General features: G+C 31.5%; 1 protein-coding gene across 1 annotated transcript in view; it reads right to left on the bottom strand.

Annotated features, from left to right (window-relative positions):
* Positions 1-15,190, bottom strand: part of LOC150109251 (uncharacterized) — a 20,479-nt gene extending 5,289 nt beyond the window's left edge. The window contains exons 1-2 of the mRNA XM_090401932.1: positions 15,091-15,190; positions 2,006-2,055 (exon numbers count right to left, since the gene is read on the bottom strand). Coding sequence (XP_090258058.1) covers positions 2,006-2,055; positions 15,091-15,181 — 141 coding nt within the window. The 5' untranslated portion in view covers positions 15,182-15,190. The remainder of the gene's footprint in view (positions 1-2,005; positions 2,056-15,090) is intronic.
* Positions 15,191-19,220: the final 4,030 nt, after the last annotated feature.

Below are 19,220 nucleotides of genomic sequence, written 5' to 3'. Positions count from 1 at the left end.
TGAAAATGTTTTACCTTGGGAATAATATATATATATTAAGGATACGAAGTAATTTTATAAACTTTTTTTTTTTTTTTTTACTCCTTCTCCCAAGTAAGCAAAACAGTTAAGTTTGCGCCTGAACGTAGTTCAAGTGTAAAAGGTATTGCAACACCAGGGCAATTCGTTGTAAAGGTGGGTAAAGCTCTGATCACTATTCTTAGTATTTCTCATAATGTAAAACACATCTCACTAAGAGATGTATACTGTTATACATTATGGTTGAAACGGTCACTACCTAGACCGGTTTCAACCTACTCACTGAAGAGACCTCAAAAAAGGTTGAAACCGGTCTGGGTAGTGACCCCCCACACATAATATATAACAGTATACATCTCTTAGTGAGATGTCTTTTACATTATGGGAAATACTAAGAATAGTGATCAGAACTTTACCCACCTTTACAACGAATTGCCCTGGTGTTGCACCACCTTTAGACTTGAACTACGTTTCAGGCGCAAGCTTAACTGTTTTGCTTACTTGGGAGGAGTAAAAAAAAAAAAAAGTTTATAAAATTACTTCGTATTCTTAATATATACAGGGTGTTCGGGATAAATTTGACATATTTATAATTAATTATATTTTTCCGTAAGTTACATGTATTAACACACACTTCTCTTCATTTAAAAGTTTGGACCCTTCTTCATTCACATACAAGATGTCAGAAAGGATGGATAGCTGGAACCCACCTGAATCATGGAAGAGAATAACTTGTATCATGATGATTCGTGCCCGCCATCAAAATAAGGATATTACGACTGCTGCCCAATGCTCCCTGAATACAGTAAAAACAATCAGGCATGAACTAGAGACTTGCAATGGTGACTACGAGGATGTAGCAAGAAGAGAGATCCCTAGCAGACGATCTGATTGCGTTCGTACAGCAGACTTCCTCGCAAATCTGCAGGAACAGGTGTTGAAGAATCCTGGCATTGGAATTCGGGCTTTGTTCGTGGAGTTGCTAACTGTAGTCAAGCCCTGGATAACAAGGGTAGGCAATGGTAGGCCGTATGTATGGCTGCTGGATTCGGCCCCTTGCCACACCTCTGGGAAAAGTCAAAAATGGTTGTCTGAAAATTTCTACGACTTCACCAGTCCAAATGTTTGGCCTCCAAACTCCCCAGACCTTAACCCCATGGATTATTTTGTATGGGGCGCAGTTGAAAAAGACACCAATCGCACTTCCAGTAATACAAAAGCCCAGTTAATGGATAAAATTAAAACAGTTTTCGCGGCCCTTCCCAGGGAGACTGTAGCATCAGCTTGTTCGAGGTTCCGAAGCAGAATTGAAGCTGTGATCGATGCTAATGGTGGTTATTTTGAGTAAATCTTGTTGATAGTATTGTAATTAACTCTGCCTGTAATGTTTTTTTGTCAATTCATTAAATTTAATAGATACAAAGAAGATTTTCTTTTTCCTTACGAAACTGTCAAATTTATCCCGAACACCCTGTATATATATATATATATAATGTGTGTATATATATATATATAATATTATATACACACACTTCGTTTTATATGCGTTTCTACAACACATAAACTTCGTTTTATTAATTTGATTTTGATTGCTCCACAAAAAGAAACTTACCTAAGCATTTCTAAAATAAATATATGCTATATTGTTATATTTAAATATTCAATATATTCTATTCCGTTTTTTTTTTTTGTAATTTTCGCTAGCAAGGTACTTTTCTTATTTATAATTCAATTCTATTTCGATCTTAATTAGTGTTTATTTACACAATCCACGGATGACATTATATTACAATAAGAATGTAAATGCAGGTGTGATTATATTGTTCCTGATCTCCTAAAATTATTACATTTTATACACATAATGAAATCGTCACAGCCTTTATACTGTCTTTTCTATTTCATATGCTCGATAACGTATAAACAATAAACCAGAGAAAAAAAATCATAAAAGTACTCCTTGACATATATTCTGAAATAATGCGCTTACCGTTGGAGGAAATTTCTGATATGACCGGATAATTGTTTCCTCGTTTTCAGCTGAAAGAAAATGTCATCATAACAACTATAATAAAATATAACTGTTTCTCCAGAATTGATTACATTATTTTCTACTAGAAAAATTAAAATACTGAATTTGGTGTAATAACTCATTTTATTATCTATTTGGATTTCCTCTCACAATATATTCCTCCTTTATAAGTTCTATTTAAATGTTCTAGTTAAATATATCCTATTTTAATGGAAACAATTGCTAAAAAGAAAAGTTATCAAGAAAGGAGGGAAAAAAGGATACCACTACTGCATTATATAAAAATATTATTTATATCGCAGGAAGAAAAAGGAGTTTCATTGCCAAGATAAAGATAGAAATAACATCATGAATGAGGAACAAAATTCCTCATACCTAATGGTTTCTTTTTTCTCGTCATGAGAGACAGAAATAAAATATTGAAGCATTACCGTATACTAATAGACGAATAAAACCATCTTTATTTGTTTCATCTATTAAAAATTTAACAAAATAATAATAATAATAATAATAATAATAATAATAATAATAATAATAATAATAATAAAGCTATTGGAATGAGTAATATTATGAACGAAGATTAAAAATATATAGTTAAAGGCTTTCTTATTGAATTATTACCAAAAAAAAAACTACTAAATAAAATTTATGAGTAAAGACACCTACTAAATTAAATTTTGACTCTGAATCAAATAGTGGACTATTACTTTGATGAATTAGCGTATCCGCACTCCAGCCAAAAGGCTACGGGTTCGAATTCCGCCATGGGAATGGATGTTTGTGATTGTCTGTGAAATTACTAGTAGTGATGATGAGCGGTAGACGGCGTTGGTGTAGATGATGATGATGGTAATAATTCCAGAAGGAAGATAGGGCAGAATGTTGAAATCGTTGTGGCTCAATGTAGTTTTGTGAAACTATCAAAGGACAAGAAATATTCTTTTTACAGCATAAAAGTTATCGAAAAGGGCAATTTTTATTTTCTTTATTCCTGCCAGAAGGGTTTTGATAATGATGAATACCGAGAATGTTTCAATTTTTGTAAGAAATTTATATTTTTGATATCAATTTCTAATTAAACTGCATCAGCAAGAACTGAGAAGATGTTAATTGAATAATTTACAAAAATTAAAAACGAATAACGATTTGTTTAATTTGTTCAGCATACATAATATATTCTATGGCGATTATTCGATTTTATTTGCTTGTTTTTAGGAAAGCAATTAAAACAATTTGGACGAAATATATGTTAATCATGAAATGTTAGGACTCGAATGTAATTTTACAATAAATGTACGAGAAATAAATAAATAAACAAGTAGATATGGTTAAACTATTTGCAAAGTTTCATAACATCAAATGCTTGTCGTTTTGGAATTGTCCAAAGAAACTAAGACTGTGAGGCCAAAGCAGAACGAAGGAGTTTGTTCCGTCGCCTGTTTGCCTGTAGTTTTTGGGTTAAAAACTATAGTTTTCGGGGTAGGGAGATTTGGATATATCTTATGAGACATCAAAAAAAGTAATGTAATCAAATGAAAGTAGGCAGTAATTAGAGAATACGAATGACAAAGGGAGAATTTTTCAAAAATACTTCATGAGCCATTTCAGATATTTTGAAAACATTCTCCTGAATGCTTTCATAATGGCAATTTAAAAAAAAATATGTTCTTAAGACTGATGTGAAAAGTGTCACACACACACACACACACACACACACACACACATACACACACACACACATATATATATATATACATAATCCAGTCAAGGACGCGATGAACATCATTTTTCTGGGCCGATGGCGAATCAAGCGGTCTCATACGGAAATAGAAAGGTTATAATTCCAATAACATGTTTCTCCCTTCCCCCGCAAAACAAACAAACAAACCTGCCAGAGAATATATGAAATTGACAGACATAGTAGACCACATAGACTGATGCAGACAAGATTAACAGCCATTTCATAGCACTAATTAGGTTTCTATGAAACCAAGTTACTTTGTTGTGTCACTTCACTAAGTCTAACACATGACAGGAAAGAAGAAGGGGAATTACTGAAAAAAATTATTCTTGAATGCTGGATGCATTCTTACACTAAAATTTCTTCTCCTGAGAACTTAAAAATATTACAGTGTGAAGGAAGAGTATCCGTGGTGAACTTTATAGTAAATATAAGTCTAAATGATTCGTTATTGAAAGGATACGTCCAAAGAATTCATTGCTGAAATTTCAAAAGATATTAAATATAGATTTTCTAAGTGTAAGCTAATCATTTTGCACTTATGTACAACAACAACAAAACAAAACAAACAAAGAAACAAAAAAAAACCTCTTTATAGACTATAATGCTGTGCGCATTCGTATAATCTAAATTTCTATCTGAGTCACAGTTAAAACTCTTATAATCAGATGATCACATCGCAGACCGTTTTCTTTCTACTAATATGACTGGTTGCTTACTACCCACTAACAAGAAGTCGCTGCATGAATGTAATGATATACTTTTCATAAATATTAATTATCTCATTCGGTAGGTGGTTGCGAAGAACTTACAGCGTCAAGGACGCTGAGATCGTGGAATCTTTTCGCTAATTCAGCTCTATGGTTGCTATATTTTGCTGTAGCAAAAGTAGTTGATTTGTTCTGACTACAAGAGCATGACTAAAAGAGTATAGAAGTGCATTCATATTAAAAAGCTATCATGCTATTTCAGTACTGTTAATTTTTCCAAAACTTTTAGTTTAACGTTTTACAGATATTCCTGAACGTTTTCTAAAAATCTTAAATTATTATTCTTTTTTTTCTGGCTTTATTTGTTCGAAAACATGCATAAGGTTTTAACGGTATAATGAAACAGCGAGTTTGTTCTGTTATGGTGTGATGACACAGCATGGAAATTAAACGAAGTGCAATAGCAAACAGTAAAAGCTAACAGAATATCTAGATCTCAACAGCCTCGTCTGGAAGAATAAGAACATAAGTAAAAACAAATAAATAAATAAGAAGGACCTAAACAGGAATAGTCAGACTCTGCATATGTTGGTTCTCCTATTAACATATGCAGCAGAATAACAAAAATAAGACGAATTAATGACTCCACTGAAATGAAAACCCTTCACAAAACTGAAGGTAAAAAAATATGAAACAAAATCAGACACTCACAAATCAGAGAAAATTGTAAGATACAGTCATAAATGATTGCATCCCAAAACGAAAAGAAGAATACAAGAAAAAAAAGTAGGATAACAGACAGGCAAAGAAAATAAAGAACTGGATACATAAATGAAAAAAGAAGCGAAGGAAGACAGAAAATATGGCAGGATGGTCTGGAATACTTGAAGTGGCACTACAAGTAACTTGGCTTGGGAGTGACAGAAGAAGAAATTACAGTGAAATAACACTTAGGGTTCTATGCATAAGTTTATGCAAAGATCTTAAGTTGTAAAATAATTTAAAACTGTAAATAAAATGCAATGATTGACTACGTTTATGGATATACATGGAATCAGTAATCTTTATAAATCAGAATTTTGTTTTTGATTAAAATATCTTCAGAATATTTGATGAAGAATTTTACTGAAAAGAAAGTGAGATATTATGTGAATTTAAAAATTACAAATGAGAAGATTTATCTATAATTTGTATTTTTAAAGCAGACGTTCTATTAGCATTCGTTACAGTAGTGTATAGGTCAATAACCACACATTCCACATATTTCAGTAAATAATCGCAAGAAAATTATAAAAATAACTCTTTTTAATGGAAATAGCTCATAAAAGTTTGATGCATCCGAAATACGCACATCTACAATGACTCTTTCATCTTAATTTCCCATCCCCCAGTGTTGTTAACTTTTAGGTAACTTCAAACTTTAGGTTTACTGCTGGACTCTCAAGACATGAATCCCTGTAATTTTTATAGATAAGGCAGCTAAGAGCATTTCCGATAGGAATTTGTGAATCACAAAAGTCAGTTTGTAAATTGCCACAGTAAAGATAGCATAATATTGAGAGAGTCATTTTACGCATGCCAAATATTTTCCGATGGCAATCTGTGAGCAGTCGATTTTGAGTGTTTACAGAAAGGATATTTTGAATGTTTCTTTTTCTGAGAAATGGTCTCATTTATATGATTTTAAACAGACAAAATAACTGTATTTGTAAAATATAAAATCTGTGTTCAATATTGAAATGATGTGTGATTATTATACAGGCTTTCGGTAACACACACACACACACACACACACACACACACACACACACACACACACACACACACACACACACACACACACACACACACACACACACACACACACACACACACACACTTCGATATATAATGACATAGGATCACAATAAATGATATAGAAATCAAAACAACCTTCCATAGCATTAACAGAAAATACAAAATGGTAAAGACTTTTACTCTAGAGGGATGAGCAATTAACTCCTACTTGGTGAATGCAGACACTGGAAATAAGGGAGCATATCAGTTGACTAAGGAAGCTGCTATGAACGAAAGAGCTATAAAAAGTATTAAAAGTCAGCTATAAAATACTTGCAAAGGAACTAATCTATTTTTTTTTTGGACAAAAGAATCTAGAAACGGATCAGTACCAAAGAAAATTTTATCAACTATCACCAAAAGATTCCATCTAAAAGTGGATGTCTTGATATTCATGTCTTGATATTAAACGGTCAGAAAAATAAACATACCAATACAGGTTACACATTCTTGAATCATGCTCCTGTATTTTTATTCAAAATGTCTTTAGTTTTGCCACTACAGTCGATTCTCAAAGAATAACATATACTAAATTAAAAGCACATGAAATTATAAATATATTAGCGCTAGAGTACCATAAAGCGAGGCTTATATAATTATAAGTTATATAATATTAAGTATTATATAAATTGTAAAATATGAAAAAAAATTACATTTTACTTAAAATGTATGTAAATACAAGGCATGTATTATATACAGTATGTAATGAAAGTGTATGTAATGAAACATGTATAGTGTATGTAATGAAACGTGTGCAAAATAAAATCACCTCATAATATGGTTACTATTGAAATGCACATACGCACTCACACACACACATACACGCACATATCCATCAAAATACTAGAAGCGTTACTCATCAAAAAAGCATAAGCCATCAGCGAATCGTTTTTCCATCCATAAATTCTTAATGAGTATACAAAGCACATCTTTCTCATCGAGTGAATAGATAGTGCCATGCATATCATCGAGTATGGTACTATCTATTCAAGGTTTGTATTTTCAAACAGTGTATGTGTTTGAAATATTTGGAATATAGAAGTTATGCATAGCTCTTTACAGTAAATCTTGTATTTATATTTGAAATAGATGCCTGAGTTACTTGTTATTTGTTTACATAGTTTGAGTTATTTTATAGTTAGAATCGACCTAGGTTTTAGCGTAAAATTATTGTTGAAGTTGTTGGCTGTTTATTATGCTGTTTATTTGCGCTGTCATTTCAGCGCAAAAAGCAACATGTCTTTGCTCCGGTAAAATCAGCTTTATTGTTTTGTATTACAGAGATATTAATTTCAGTTTATAGTCTGCATAAAATGCATATGACTCTTTACATATCTTAAGATGTTTTTATATAAAGACTTGTAGACTACCATTTTTGTTTATTATTATTATTATTATTATTATTATTATTATTATTATTATTATTATTATTATTATTATTATTATTATTATTATTATTATTATTATATAAATCAGCTAACGTCGTTTATATTATTTTTTATTTTTTATTTATTTATTTATTCATTTATTTGTTTATTATTTCAGGCAAGTGCAAGATCATTTAGTCTATATAGCTTGCCTGCTGTTATCCCGATTTTACTTTATAAATGGTCTATGTGGAGATCCCGTTTACTTAACAATTTATGCCTACATAATAAAATATGAGTGATTGATTTTGCTTTAGTTATTTAAAAATATTTCTTTAAAAGCAATTCTGAATTTCAATTTTAAAACACCAAAATTTATATTAATTCACTAAAATTATATGTGTGTGTGTGTGTGTGTGTGTTTCTTGAGTTTCAAGAAAGGGTCTAGTCCTACAAACTGATAGATTTGACTGTATAACTGGTGATGGTGCAAACACACTGGTTTTTATCAAGAGCTTAGGTAACCGTGTCGCATAGAATTTTTCTTTCCTTTCAATGCTAGTATTAATAATAGCTGAATTAGGTACACATTCCCTTATTTTCCTAAGAAATCATTAATTTCATTCAATTATAAAAAAAACGGTGTGGTTTTTAAAGTAAAATATTCCTTTGTATTTATCACTAATATCAGTAAATTATTACGAGGGAAGTCCCGAAAGTTCTGATAAACACCTAGAACAAAAATTATATTAAAGCAACTGATATAACAATAAGAAAAAACATACGCGGATATAAAAATACAAAAACATAAGTTACCTTCATAACTCTGCTACTAGTATGTTCTTTCTTATGTCAGTTGATTTAAAATCATATTTGTTCTAGGTGTTTATCAGAACTTTCCAGACCCTCCCTCGTACTAAATGAGCTAAATGTCGTTAAGTATTTCAAAATCAGTTTCTTCCCTCCCTTCTTGAAGAATATTACTTTATCATGCTGAGAAATTTTACGAGCGTAAGTGACTCAGAGAACTATACTGTCGAGAGCTAAAGTTCCTGAGAGTTACACCAGTCAGAAAGGTTAAAAAAATAAACGGTCAGCCGTGCCTGCCAAAGGTTGATAGCTGTTCAATGGAAGGATAACCTAGCACCCACATAAAATCAAAAATATTCGTAAGCTTCAAAAGTAAAATTGAATATCCTAATGGAAGTAAAGAAGGCAAGAGAATCAAAATGAAAAGATCTTACATTCTGAAACATTTCGTTATATTCATATTTTCACCAAATGCTCATCACTGCGCCAAAATACACTTGCATAGTACTGTTGTGCTATATGATTTTAAATATCGTTTGTCCAAGGTTAATACAAATAATAATAACAGTAATCAAGTGATAAAATTAGAATCAGGTTTAGATGTAGAGAAAGGATTCATATGAAAATCGTGATTGAGGATCTAACAGAAACAATGGAGAGAGAGAGAGAGGAATTAAGTTACTATACGGGTAATATCGTGTTGGGTATACCAGAAAATAACATAAACTAAAATAAATAATAATAACAACCCATTCACAAGACTTCAGTAATTATAATGACAAATGAACGAATCATACGAAAAAATATTTAAACTAGGAGTAAATTCGCATTCAATGAAAGGGATAGAGAAGAATAAATGAATGCATTTTATAATGAAGCAGTAATGCAAAGGGTGCTGGCTCGGTAGGGAAGTTGGAAGAGTGATTCTTGTACCTTGTAACTAGAATGACCTGTGTTAAGATTAGTGTTGGACGCTCAAAAATTTATAAGGTCTCTTCACTGAAAGGGGGGGGGGGGGGTCCGTTCTCATACGAATAGTGTTGTTGTCTAGTGCAAGAGCAGCCAAATTGATCTCTCTTGGCTGCATGCATTTTTAGGACAATTTGTTTACTTTGATTTTTCTTTCCCAGAATAAAAAGTTGTATTAGCTAATTAATTTTAATTTGAAATTTAAAAAAAAAAAATATCCTCGCACACTGGCCAGAATTCAAGTCTGAAGTGCTACCAACTATTTTATGGTAGCACTTCGAGTGATATCTCTATGCTATCTCTATACCTATGGTATCTATATACGAGTGATGCTCGTATAGAGATAGCATGGATTTTGCTTTCAGGCAATTGAGCTTTAACTGTTAAGTACATTATGCGAGTTCTTCGTACAGCAAACGAACATGATTGGAAATTTTAAAAAATGCCTTAAATGCCATAACTACACAAAAATTGAATAATAAATAAATAAATAATAAACGCAACCTTAAAATAATAAATACGTAGTATTTAAAATTAATGATATATCCATATACAACAGAGCAGAGTGTAAAGGATTAAAATGTCTTATAGACATTGTGAATAATAATTAGAAGCTTCAATATCAAGTATCAGACACATACATGTATACAGAATATTTAATATAAATATTTTACAATCAATGTTTAGTTGTCTTGCATTTTATTTAATATCAAAACAGGAGCTATACTTATATAGGATACATGGGGCATTATACAAAGCAATACATATTCTATATCTGTATTTAAGTTGTAAATCAGTAGTTAAAAGCGAAGGGGGTACAAGAAAATAATTTTTCTTGTACTCTCTTGTGCGCTCTAGCAGGTCTCTACAGTTCTTTAACTAAAATGAATAATATCTGTAACAAATTTAAAATGAAAATCAGCAACAAAAACTGCAAAACTCTGAAAATATGCAACAACACGGAAACCTTGAATTGCATTCTCACTGGGAAATCAACAGAGAAAGGAAAATATTTCAGCTATTTTTCTGTCGTCTATTTCCATTTAATTAAGATGGCAAATTCAATATGGAAATAGAAAAAGAATTATCAAAGATAGAGTGGTAGAGTTTCAACTGAATAAATTTGTATGATGAAATAAGAGAGAATTTAGCCAGTTTTAACTTATAGATCTCGAGAGTTGGGTTTGAAGTAAAATAGGCTGACCAAAGATTAGAAACCACACAGATATGAAAGCTGTGACTAAGATCAAATAGTATCAATGACAGAATCATATTAAAAATGAAGATATTAGGAAAGAACTTTACGTTGTTAGCATTCAGGAATGCGTTAAGCTAAGATGATATGTTCACTTAAACAGAATAGGAGAGGAGAGATTAACAAAAAAATTGTTTGATACCAAGTTAGTGGAAAAAAGATTTAGTGAAAAATCAAGATCTAGTTGGATTAATGAAGTCAGAAGTATCCTAGAAAACAAGCATATAAGGTCTGACATTTGGAGCTCTGACTAGTAATAGAATTTAAAATCAAACTTTTGACAGGAGATTAGTAGTAATGTAAATTTAATCGTGTAGTACTGTCATGGTATCCTGTACATCCCATGATAGCGCATATCAGAAAATTGATGATGATGATCAAAACAGGGAAAATAAAAATAAAATGTACAACTCAATTAAAAAGAAAAGTTTTGAATTCCATTTTTCTCTCGCCAAAAATATTTAGTCTAATCGAGTCTAGTATCATGTCAAATAGTGTTCTTGGTCGATAATATTGTCAACTAAGAATTTAATAATATTAAAATATAGTTAAAGATCTAACATGCGGCGTTATAAGGAAATGACATAAAATAATAGAAAATAAGTTTAATAATCCAGAAGGAAGTAACAGCAGAATAGACGCAAGAGAAAATGCACATGAAATGCATTTAAGAATGTAAACAACAAAAAAGAAAGGATTATATAAAAAAATTAAGTAAGCATATCTTATAAGCATCCAACTGAATTCTGGAATATAATACTGGCAAATTTACAAGAGAGAGACTTTAGTACATAAGCGCTTACGTAATGTTAAACAAATGTAAATAGAGAGAGAGAGAGAGAGAGAGAGAGAGATTAACGTAATATTAATATAATCAAAAGATTTAGACACGAGATTGAGCAAACAATCTGGTTACGAACAAATGTTTTAAAAAAATAAATAAAACTTAGCAAAGTCTCAAAAAAAATTCTATATTCTAAAACAGACATACTGCAGAATTAACTATTCACATCTTATTTTTGCTCCGCTTTTTTTCTCTCTGTGTTCTGTTTACATTAACAATATGGGGGAAAAAAGTGAACAAATAGTAGTTTTAAAAAGCACAATGCAACTGTAACGTTGCTAAGCTGTTGTTCGTTACTATGATCAAAATTTATAACTATTTATATTATTTATAGCTAATTTATATCTATGAATAAAATTTAGTCCACTGGTTAAAACCCGGATTTGTTTCAAACAAAAAATCACTACAGTTTCAAAAATTAGCTTTCTTATTTAAAAAGAACTATAATATATAATATTTAACCCAAAACTACTGAATGTATTTTTTAAATAATCTTCCCGCAAATCAGTTTGCAACACAAGGCAATAGATTTACATGTGCATTCTTTTGGAAATGACACACTGGCAGTTTTCGAGAGTTATCCTATGGACTTTCTTGTTTCACAAGGAACAGAGTTTGATTTTGAGTATCATCTTTTAATTATACTCCAATGGCCTCATTTAGTCTTGATAACATTAAACTAAATAGCTGATGAAGTGCTACTTTGGAATTCACAAATAGGTTATTTTACCAAATCATCATTTCTAACATTACATGAATAGAGAAAATACCGCTATAAAAGTAAATAGATAAATAAGGAAATAAATAAATGAAGTGAAAGTGACTGCATTAAACACTCATCAGCTAGCTTTACAATACTTATTCCTTGAGCTAGAAAGTAAATTTAATTCAGCATTCTAGGGTAATCCAAATTCAGCATTTGGGTAAAAATGAAAGAATCTTCGAAAAAAATGATTTTTTAATTTTTATCCAAATTTGTTACTAGACATGTCGATTATCTGAAGATCGAAATTCACTATATTTAAAACAGGTGAAATAAATGTTTGTGCAAATTACGAAATATCAGTCTACAAAGTGCAGGATATAAAAATGATATAATGAAGAGAATTTGGAATTATGGCCGAAGCAAATAAAGTTATGAAGCCAGTATATTATGTCTGCACATTACGTGTATTCTTTTGGCCGATTTATCTGTTTTGTGGAGTGAAAAATCCGAGTTCCTTAAAGAAAGAAACCCTCCCACGTTCATAGGAAACCGCCTAACTGACCTTCAGTCGAAAGCCCTAAGGTTTTTCGAGTCTCAGACGAAATTCGAACCAAGATTTTTCCATCACAGGGTTTCGCCGAAACCGAATGAGCTATGGAAGCTCGTATAATGAATAAAAAGATTTCACTGTCAGTGTTTGAATTAACACTTTCTGAAGAATACAAAGTTTCTGGCATAGATATTCCTGCTTTGTGAAGTACTTATTATAAAATAAATAACTGATAAAAGCTTAGGTTTTAACTAAAAAATATACATCCTCATAGATCATTAAAAAGCTCATTTCTCGTGTCTTTGTGAGTTGCTTCTTCTCCATTTGTGAGAACTACTATTAGAAATAATTACGAACCCCTAGGAAAACACATTTTGACAAAATAATGATGAATTTCTAACCTGACAAGACAAGCAGGCAGTTTATCATTTACATTTTAGCATTTTTATTGACAATACGATAAAAACAACAGACGATAGTCGTACCACAAAGAATAAGAATAAGAATAAAACAACTTCTCTTTTGACGATAATGTCATAATGTAAGACGGAAAAATAAAATCCTTATGTTCAGTACATTACCACTAAAAACTGCGGAAAATACAAAATAATAACAACAGTACTAAAATTTCTATAACAAAAAATAAGACCAGAATAATCAATATTCAAATATATACACTTATTAATGGCAAAGATAGAAATAGATAATAAAAATCTATGAGAGCCATCTTATTTCCAAAATTCATTCTAAAATATCAAGATAATTTATTGCAACTTACGATCGCAGCCAAGTTTTAATGCACAGTTAACTAAGTTGGGAAATTGGTCAGTTGGTTCTGCATTTCTTAAGAAGGATAAAAGGATTATAACAAAGTAAAGAATCATTTCGTGAAGATTTAATTTGTCTTCAATTGATTTCTACTATTTGCGTGCATTGTTAAACTACGTGTCGAGATGCTTATATACCTTTTGATTAGAAAATCTAAGAGTTAATAAATAAAAAGTAGAATTTTTTTTTACACAAATGCAATTATTTCCTCAGCTGAAAAAAAAAAAAAAAACGACTTGAAGGTAAGCGCCATTGTTGAATATTGAACAATAAGAATAAAAGGAATCGCACGCTAAAAGTTCTGGTTTTTTTTTTTTTTCACTAAAAATGGAGACAAAAATTCTAAACGACTCGACATCCATGAGAAAATTCTATTGGACCAATAAGAATAAAAGAAAATTCGACATCAAAAGCTTGAACAATATTTTCTCAGCTGATTTGGTCTATTCGTTGTTTGTGTATTAAAAAAAAAAAAAAAAGTACTGAAACCAGTCTTTTGAATGATATGCTTCTTTTCAATATTGCTTAGCATCTAATAATATATGTTCAATTCATCATCATCATCTTCTTCTTCTTCATCATATCTACTCGTCCATCCTATCCAAGGACGGGTTGAGTCCCTCCCACCCCCCTCAATCGAGGAGACTTACAGATAATTAATGCAACCAGGTCGCCATTCCTTGCTGCATCCCCTAAGGGCATTATTTCTGCTTGTAGTCCATGGGTGTTCACGGAGCCGGTTTGCCTGTTCTGGGGACGAGAAACCCCATATGAGACCGACTAACTCATCTTTAGTCGAAAGACCAAACAAAGATTCCTCACGTCAGGGACGGAAATCGTACCCAGGTCTTTTCGACCAAAGGCTTCGTCTATTCTGACTGAGCTACGGAGGATCTATAAGCTCAATCACTTACCACTAATTCTTTATCGTTGAAATTCGAATTTGAGAAAAGAGATATTGATTCCAACTTGAGATACAACTTGAACTATTAAGAACCGCAAAAACTGTGCAACTCAGGAGAGCGAGAGCGAACGCCTGGAGAATCTCTTCAAAAATTCACCGGTCCTCAACTGTTGTCGTGTGAAGCTTGCTGTAGGGAGTGTAATTAAGATAATTAAGGAAATCAACTAAATAAAATCGTTCTACAAGGAATAAATATCTTTTACAACAAAGAAGATCAAATTGCAATAAGGAGTAAATGCTGTTAATAAATCAAACACGATATTTAGTATTAAAACATATTTTGAAACTCGTATCGAGATTGGGACACAGATCAGCAATAAAACTAAGTTAAATTGCCAAATTCAGAATGAGTAACTCTAATATTGCTGACTTCGTTCGATGAGTTAGATTACTTACTCCAAAACTTTCTTGCGAAGCGGCTTTAACTGAATGTGAAAACTAGCAGACAAACGATCTCACTTACCTCGGTTTTCATCGATTGTTGAGGTCTGACTATCGACGATATTTGAAGTTTTTAGGGCACAACTGCACTGCGGAAAATTACAGCATTCCATATTCCTAAATTGTAAAAGATATACTATTGGCTGAAATAGTGCGAGTTCTATCGTTTTTTTTTTTTTCTTTTGAGTTCTGAGGTTAAAAATCTGATTTTCAGGGAGAGGAAATCCGGGACCTGTAATGACCTGTGTGAAAGAAATCGACTAACTCTTTAAATAATAATATTATTATTTATATTATTTACATTTACATATAAATATATAAAGCCTGCCATTTCCTCATTGGACCAGTTAACAACTCACCACGTCTTAACAAATAACTATAACCCCCCCCCCAACACACACACCCGACATTCGAACCCAAGTCTTTCCAATAAAAGTGCATGGTCGTTCTTTCACTGAGGACCAACAAATAAAAAATAATACTTCTAATATTGAAAACTAACTGAACTAACTGAATAATATTAAATTGAAACTAACTAACTGAAAACTGATCCATTAGGATGTTGTGAAATATTTGAACTTACTTTTTTGAATGTCTTGGATCGTTATTACTTTATAAAAATTTGTTTTAGTAATTGTTTTATTTTATAAATATTATGAATAATATTTTATAAATAAATAATATTTTAAATTAATATCTGCTTCATTACCTCTGGAAATAAAATATTATTTTGTAAATATTGCCTCGAGATATTGTTAATATGGAATAAAGTATTAGGCTTGATTCTGATAAAGCATGGGTGAAAATAACGTTAATAAGAGCGTTAAAAGTTCTAGAGGGCTTGAAAATTTTTTAAAATAACTGCACTACCATACATCGAAAATCGATCTTTTATTATAAAATTATTTAAAGACTTTAATAACCATTAACTACTTTTCACTTTCAAATACAAATGAAAAAATGCTCAAAAAAGGCCATTAAAAGTTATCTTCGTCAAACCTATTGCAATATACGAGAGCTCTTGTCACTGAAAACTGATCTATTAGGACGTTGTGAAATATTTGAACTTACTTTTTTGAATGTCTTGGATCGTTATCCAAATGAAAATTCATTCGCAAATTTTGTTGTGCGACAGAATCAAAAAGCTGGTATTGATCATGACGACCTTTGCACTCGACAATAATTCTGTAAATAGGACGAAAATCAGCATTTACTAGAAAATTTGAACAGTAACAAACGCGATTTCTTTGTTGTTTTGAAGGTCGGCATTTTAATGATTGGTTAGTTAACTGCTCATAAGCTAAACTGTCGAATTTTGTGTAAAAATTAAACATTATCCTTTACTGTCTGATGAATAAGAAGAGAAAAAAAGCAAGCATAAAGTATGCAGTGTAAATGAAACGTAGTGAAAGCCAATTCGTCTAAAACACTTTTGAAACATCGAGGCTGAATAAAATGAAGAATCAGCATATCTAAAGATTAAAAACTTTCAACATGACGCAAGGTTAACGAAAGTGACTATGTATAACGAAGGTTATTTCATGCGAGGCACGCCTCACTCAGAAAAGGGAAGAGATAATACTATAGAAGGAGCTTTAAAAAGGACGACATTACTTTCTTGCTGTATATGACGTCATGCATCGATGCGTTTCTAACTATTCTAATTTCTGAACACAAATCTGGGTCAAAATGAACTTCAATTCTTGAATAAACATAACAATCATTAGTTTTCATTTGAAAGTGAAAAAAGAATCCGCTATCACTCAGAGATCATACAAATTAAATCCACCAGAAGCGTTTATCGAGCATGCTACATCGGCTTGAAGATTATTACACCTTAGGTATCAACTGCTGAGTATATGCAACTCAAAAACAAAAGTGGGTATTGAACGTCTGCCAAATGGTAAATCGATGTACGGTAAGTCAAAATATAGACCTTTGTTTAATTTTTTTTAATTTATTTTATTTATTCAGAGTCCTTTGAATAGTTGAAGTATAAATGACAGCATTGGTTGTATGAATGCACGCCTGTTCTCTACCGGTTTTTCTGTTTACTAGTGCGAAATCACCTGAGTTTCCGGATTTAAAAAACTATACTACTTTCATATAAGATCCACTAATTCATCTTCGCTTCAGGAGTCTTCAAAAAAAACTGCTATATGGAATTTAAATTTAACAGTTGATTACACGTGTCTCTCCTGAATGAAACATTTTCATGGATATGTTTGATTAATTTTCATTTACACATGACCCAGCAGCTACTAAATAAAAAATTAAATGGAAAGATTTGTGCACGCTGACAATATTTTAATAAAGATGAAATTCGCTTTCTAATAGTCTCTTCGTTGTATACATGAAAGCAAGCTTTACTCACATGGTCGGTATGACAATACAGCACAACGTAATTATTGGTATGCATTCCGGAAGTTTACTAAATATGTGAAGAGAAATGTTTGGAAGGCGATATTTTCAACTTCAGGCAAAAAAGAAACGTATCATCAAAGAATGGTGATATCACCATTAGAACATCATGGACAACGATATGAAAGCTGGATCGCTCTACATGATGTCATCATATAGCCAATGCCTATTAGCAAATTAGCTTTCATAGGCAGTGAACTTCTGAGCAGATTCTATGCCCTGCTCAGAAATCCATAAATAAACAGTAGTAAGGTGTAATTCTAAGAAATTGAAGAAGGGAGATGCAAACATTACTTTCAGAACATAGATATAGTACCAATAACAGAACATATCTAATGTTCTGTTATTTAACAGTGGAGATATTCCATTTGGTCTGTCAATTGATTTCTATAAAGCGTCAAATACGCGTATGGTATGAGTAACATTTAAGTCACTTTTGATGTCTAGGAAATAAATCCGTACTCATGTATTTTTAGAACAATAAAAATAATCGATGATTCATAGTTTTGAGTGTTAATTTCTTTTTTTGAATGAGTCCATTAATTCGACTGGAAGTCAATGTAATCTTAAAGGATTATTTGCACTTCTTATGATAAAATGGAAGAGTTCGCTGAGAGGATCATCCAATTAACAGTGATCTTTTCCTCCTGATGATAGTACTACAGTTATTTGGTTTTGGTAAGACCAAAAGCAAATATTTTGGATATCATTCACTGCTCTCTCTCTCTCTCTCGATCATTAAATCTCAACACTTAATCACTTAATCTCAACACTCATCACTTGTATTTCGAATTTATAGTTGTGAACCATGAAAAACGAACCGGGAAAAAGTTTGGTTGTACTAGCCAAGTGATTTTTACCAGAAAAAAATGGTATCCAAAGCATTACGAGGGAAAAAATCGTAACAGATTTATGAACATCTAGTTTGGAATTTATGATCCCATAAATTCAATGAGATTTAAAGCTTGAAATCCCAAATATATTTCATTATTTACCAAGAATCTGTTCCCACTCATATCAGAAGTTCTAGAGTATTCTTTATTACAAAAATAAATACATCAATAACTACATTAAATGATTCCTTCTCTTCGAAATATCTGCATGGCTAGATTGACCTTTGTCCACGTTACTTCACTTGTGCCGACTGATTAACCTAGATTTCTCTTATCTTTGTCGATATGGACACTGCCATTTGAAAAGGCCTGAATTCATATCCTCTCTTCCTTAGCAAAGAGCTTTGATAAGGACTTTTCAACTGAAGATGAGTTATCCTATGCCATACGGAGGGGAAGGGATTTACCTCCCTGAAACCCGAATTTTTCATCCATCAAAACAGACAGACCATCCTTAAGAACATACGCAATAAGCATATATAATATACTGGCTTACTTGCTTTGGCAATAATTTCCAAAGCAACTACTGCTAAGTATTGATAATGATGTCACTGAGTCATAGATAGTACAGCATTGCCTACCATTTCGACCCTTTTTATTATATCCCACTTGGTTAATACGGTGAGCAATTTTTATAAGTTTGAGTATTATAATAACTAAAGAAAGAAGAACATAAGTTTATTTTCTTTCAAAAGCGAACTACATATATAAAACAACAAGATCATCTTTTTTTTCTCTCTCTTATTATTTTTTATTTTAATTACATTCACTGCAGTCATTTCATTTTGTTTTATGATAGACGGAAAACATGAAAATAACCTTTTTATATTTTAATTGT

The sequence above is a fragment of the Typopeltis vanoorti genome, chromosome 2 (assembly GCF_054136105.1).
Source record: "Typopeltis vanoorti isolate ZY-2024b chromosome 2, IOZ_Tvanoo_1.0, whole genome shotgun sequence".
NCBI classification, from domain to species: Eukaryota; Metazoa; Arthropoda; class Arachnida; order Uropygi; family Thelyphonidae; genus Typopeltis; species Typopeltis vanoorti.
This window is presented reverse-complemented; position numbering and strand designations above follow the sequence as displayed.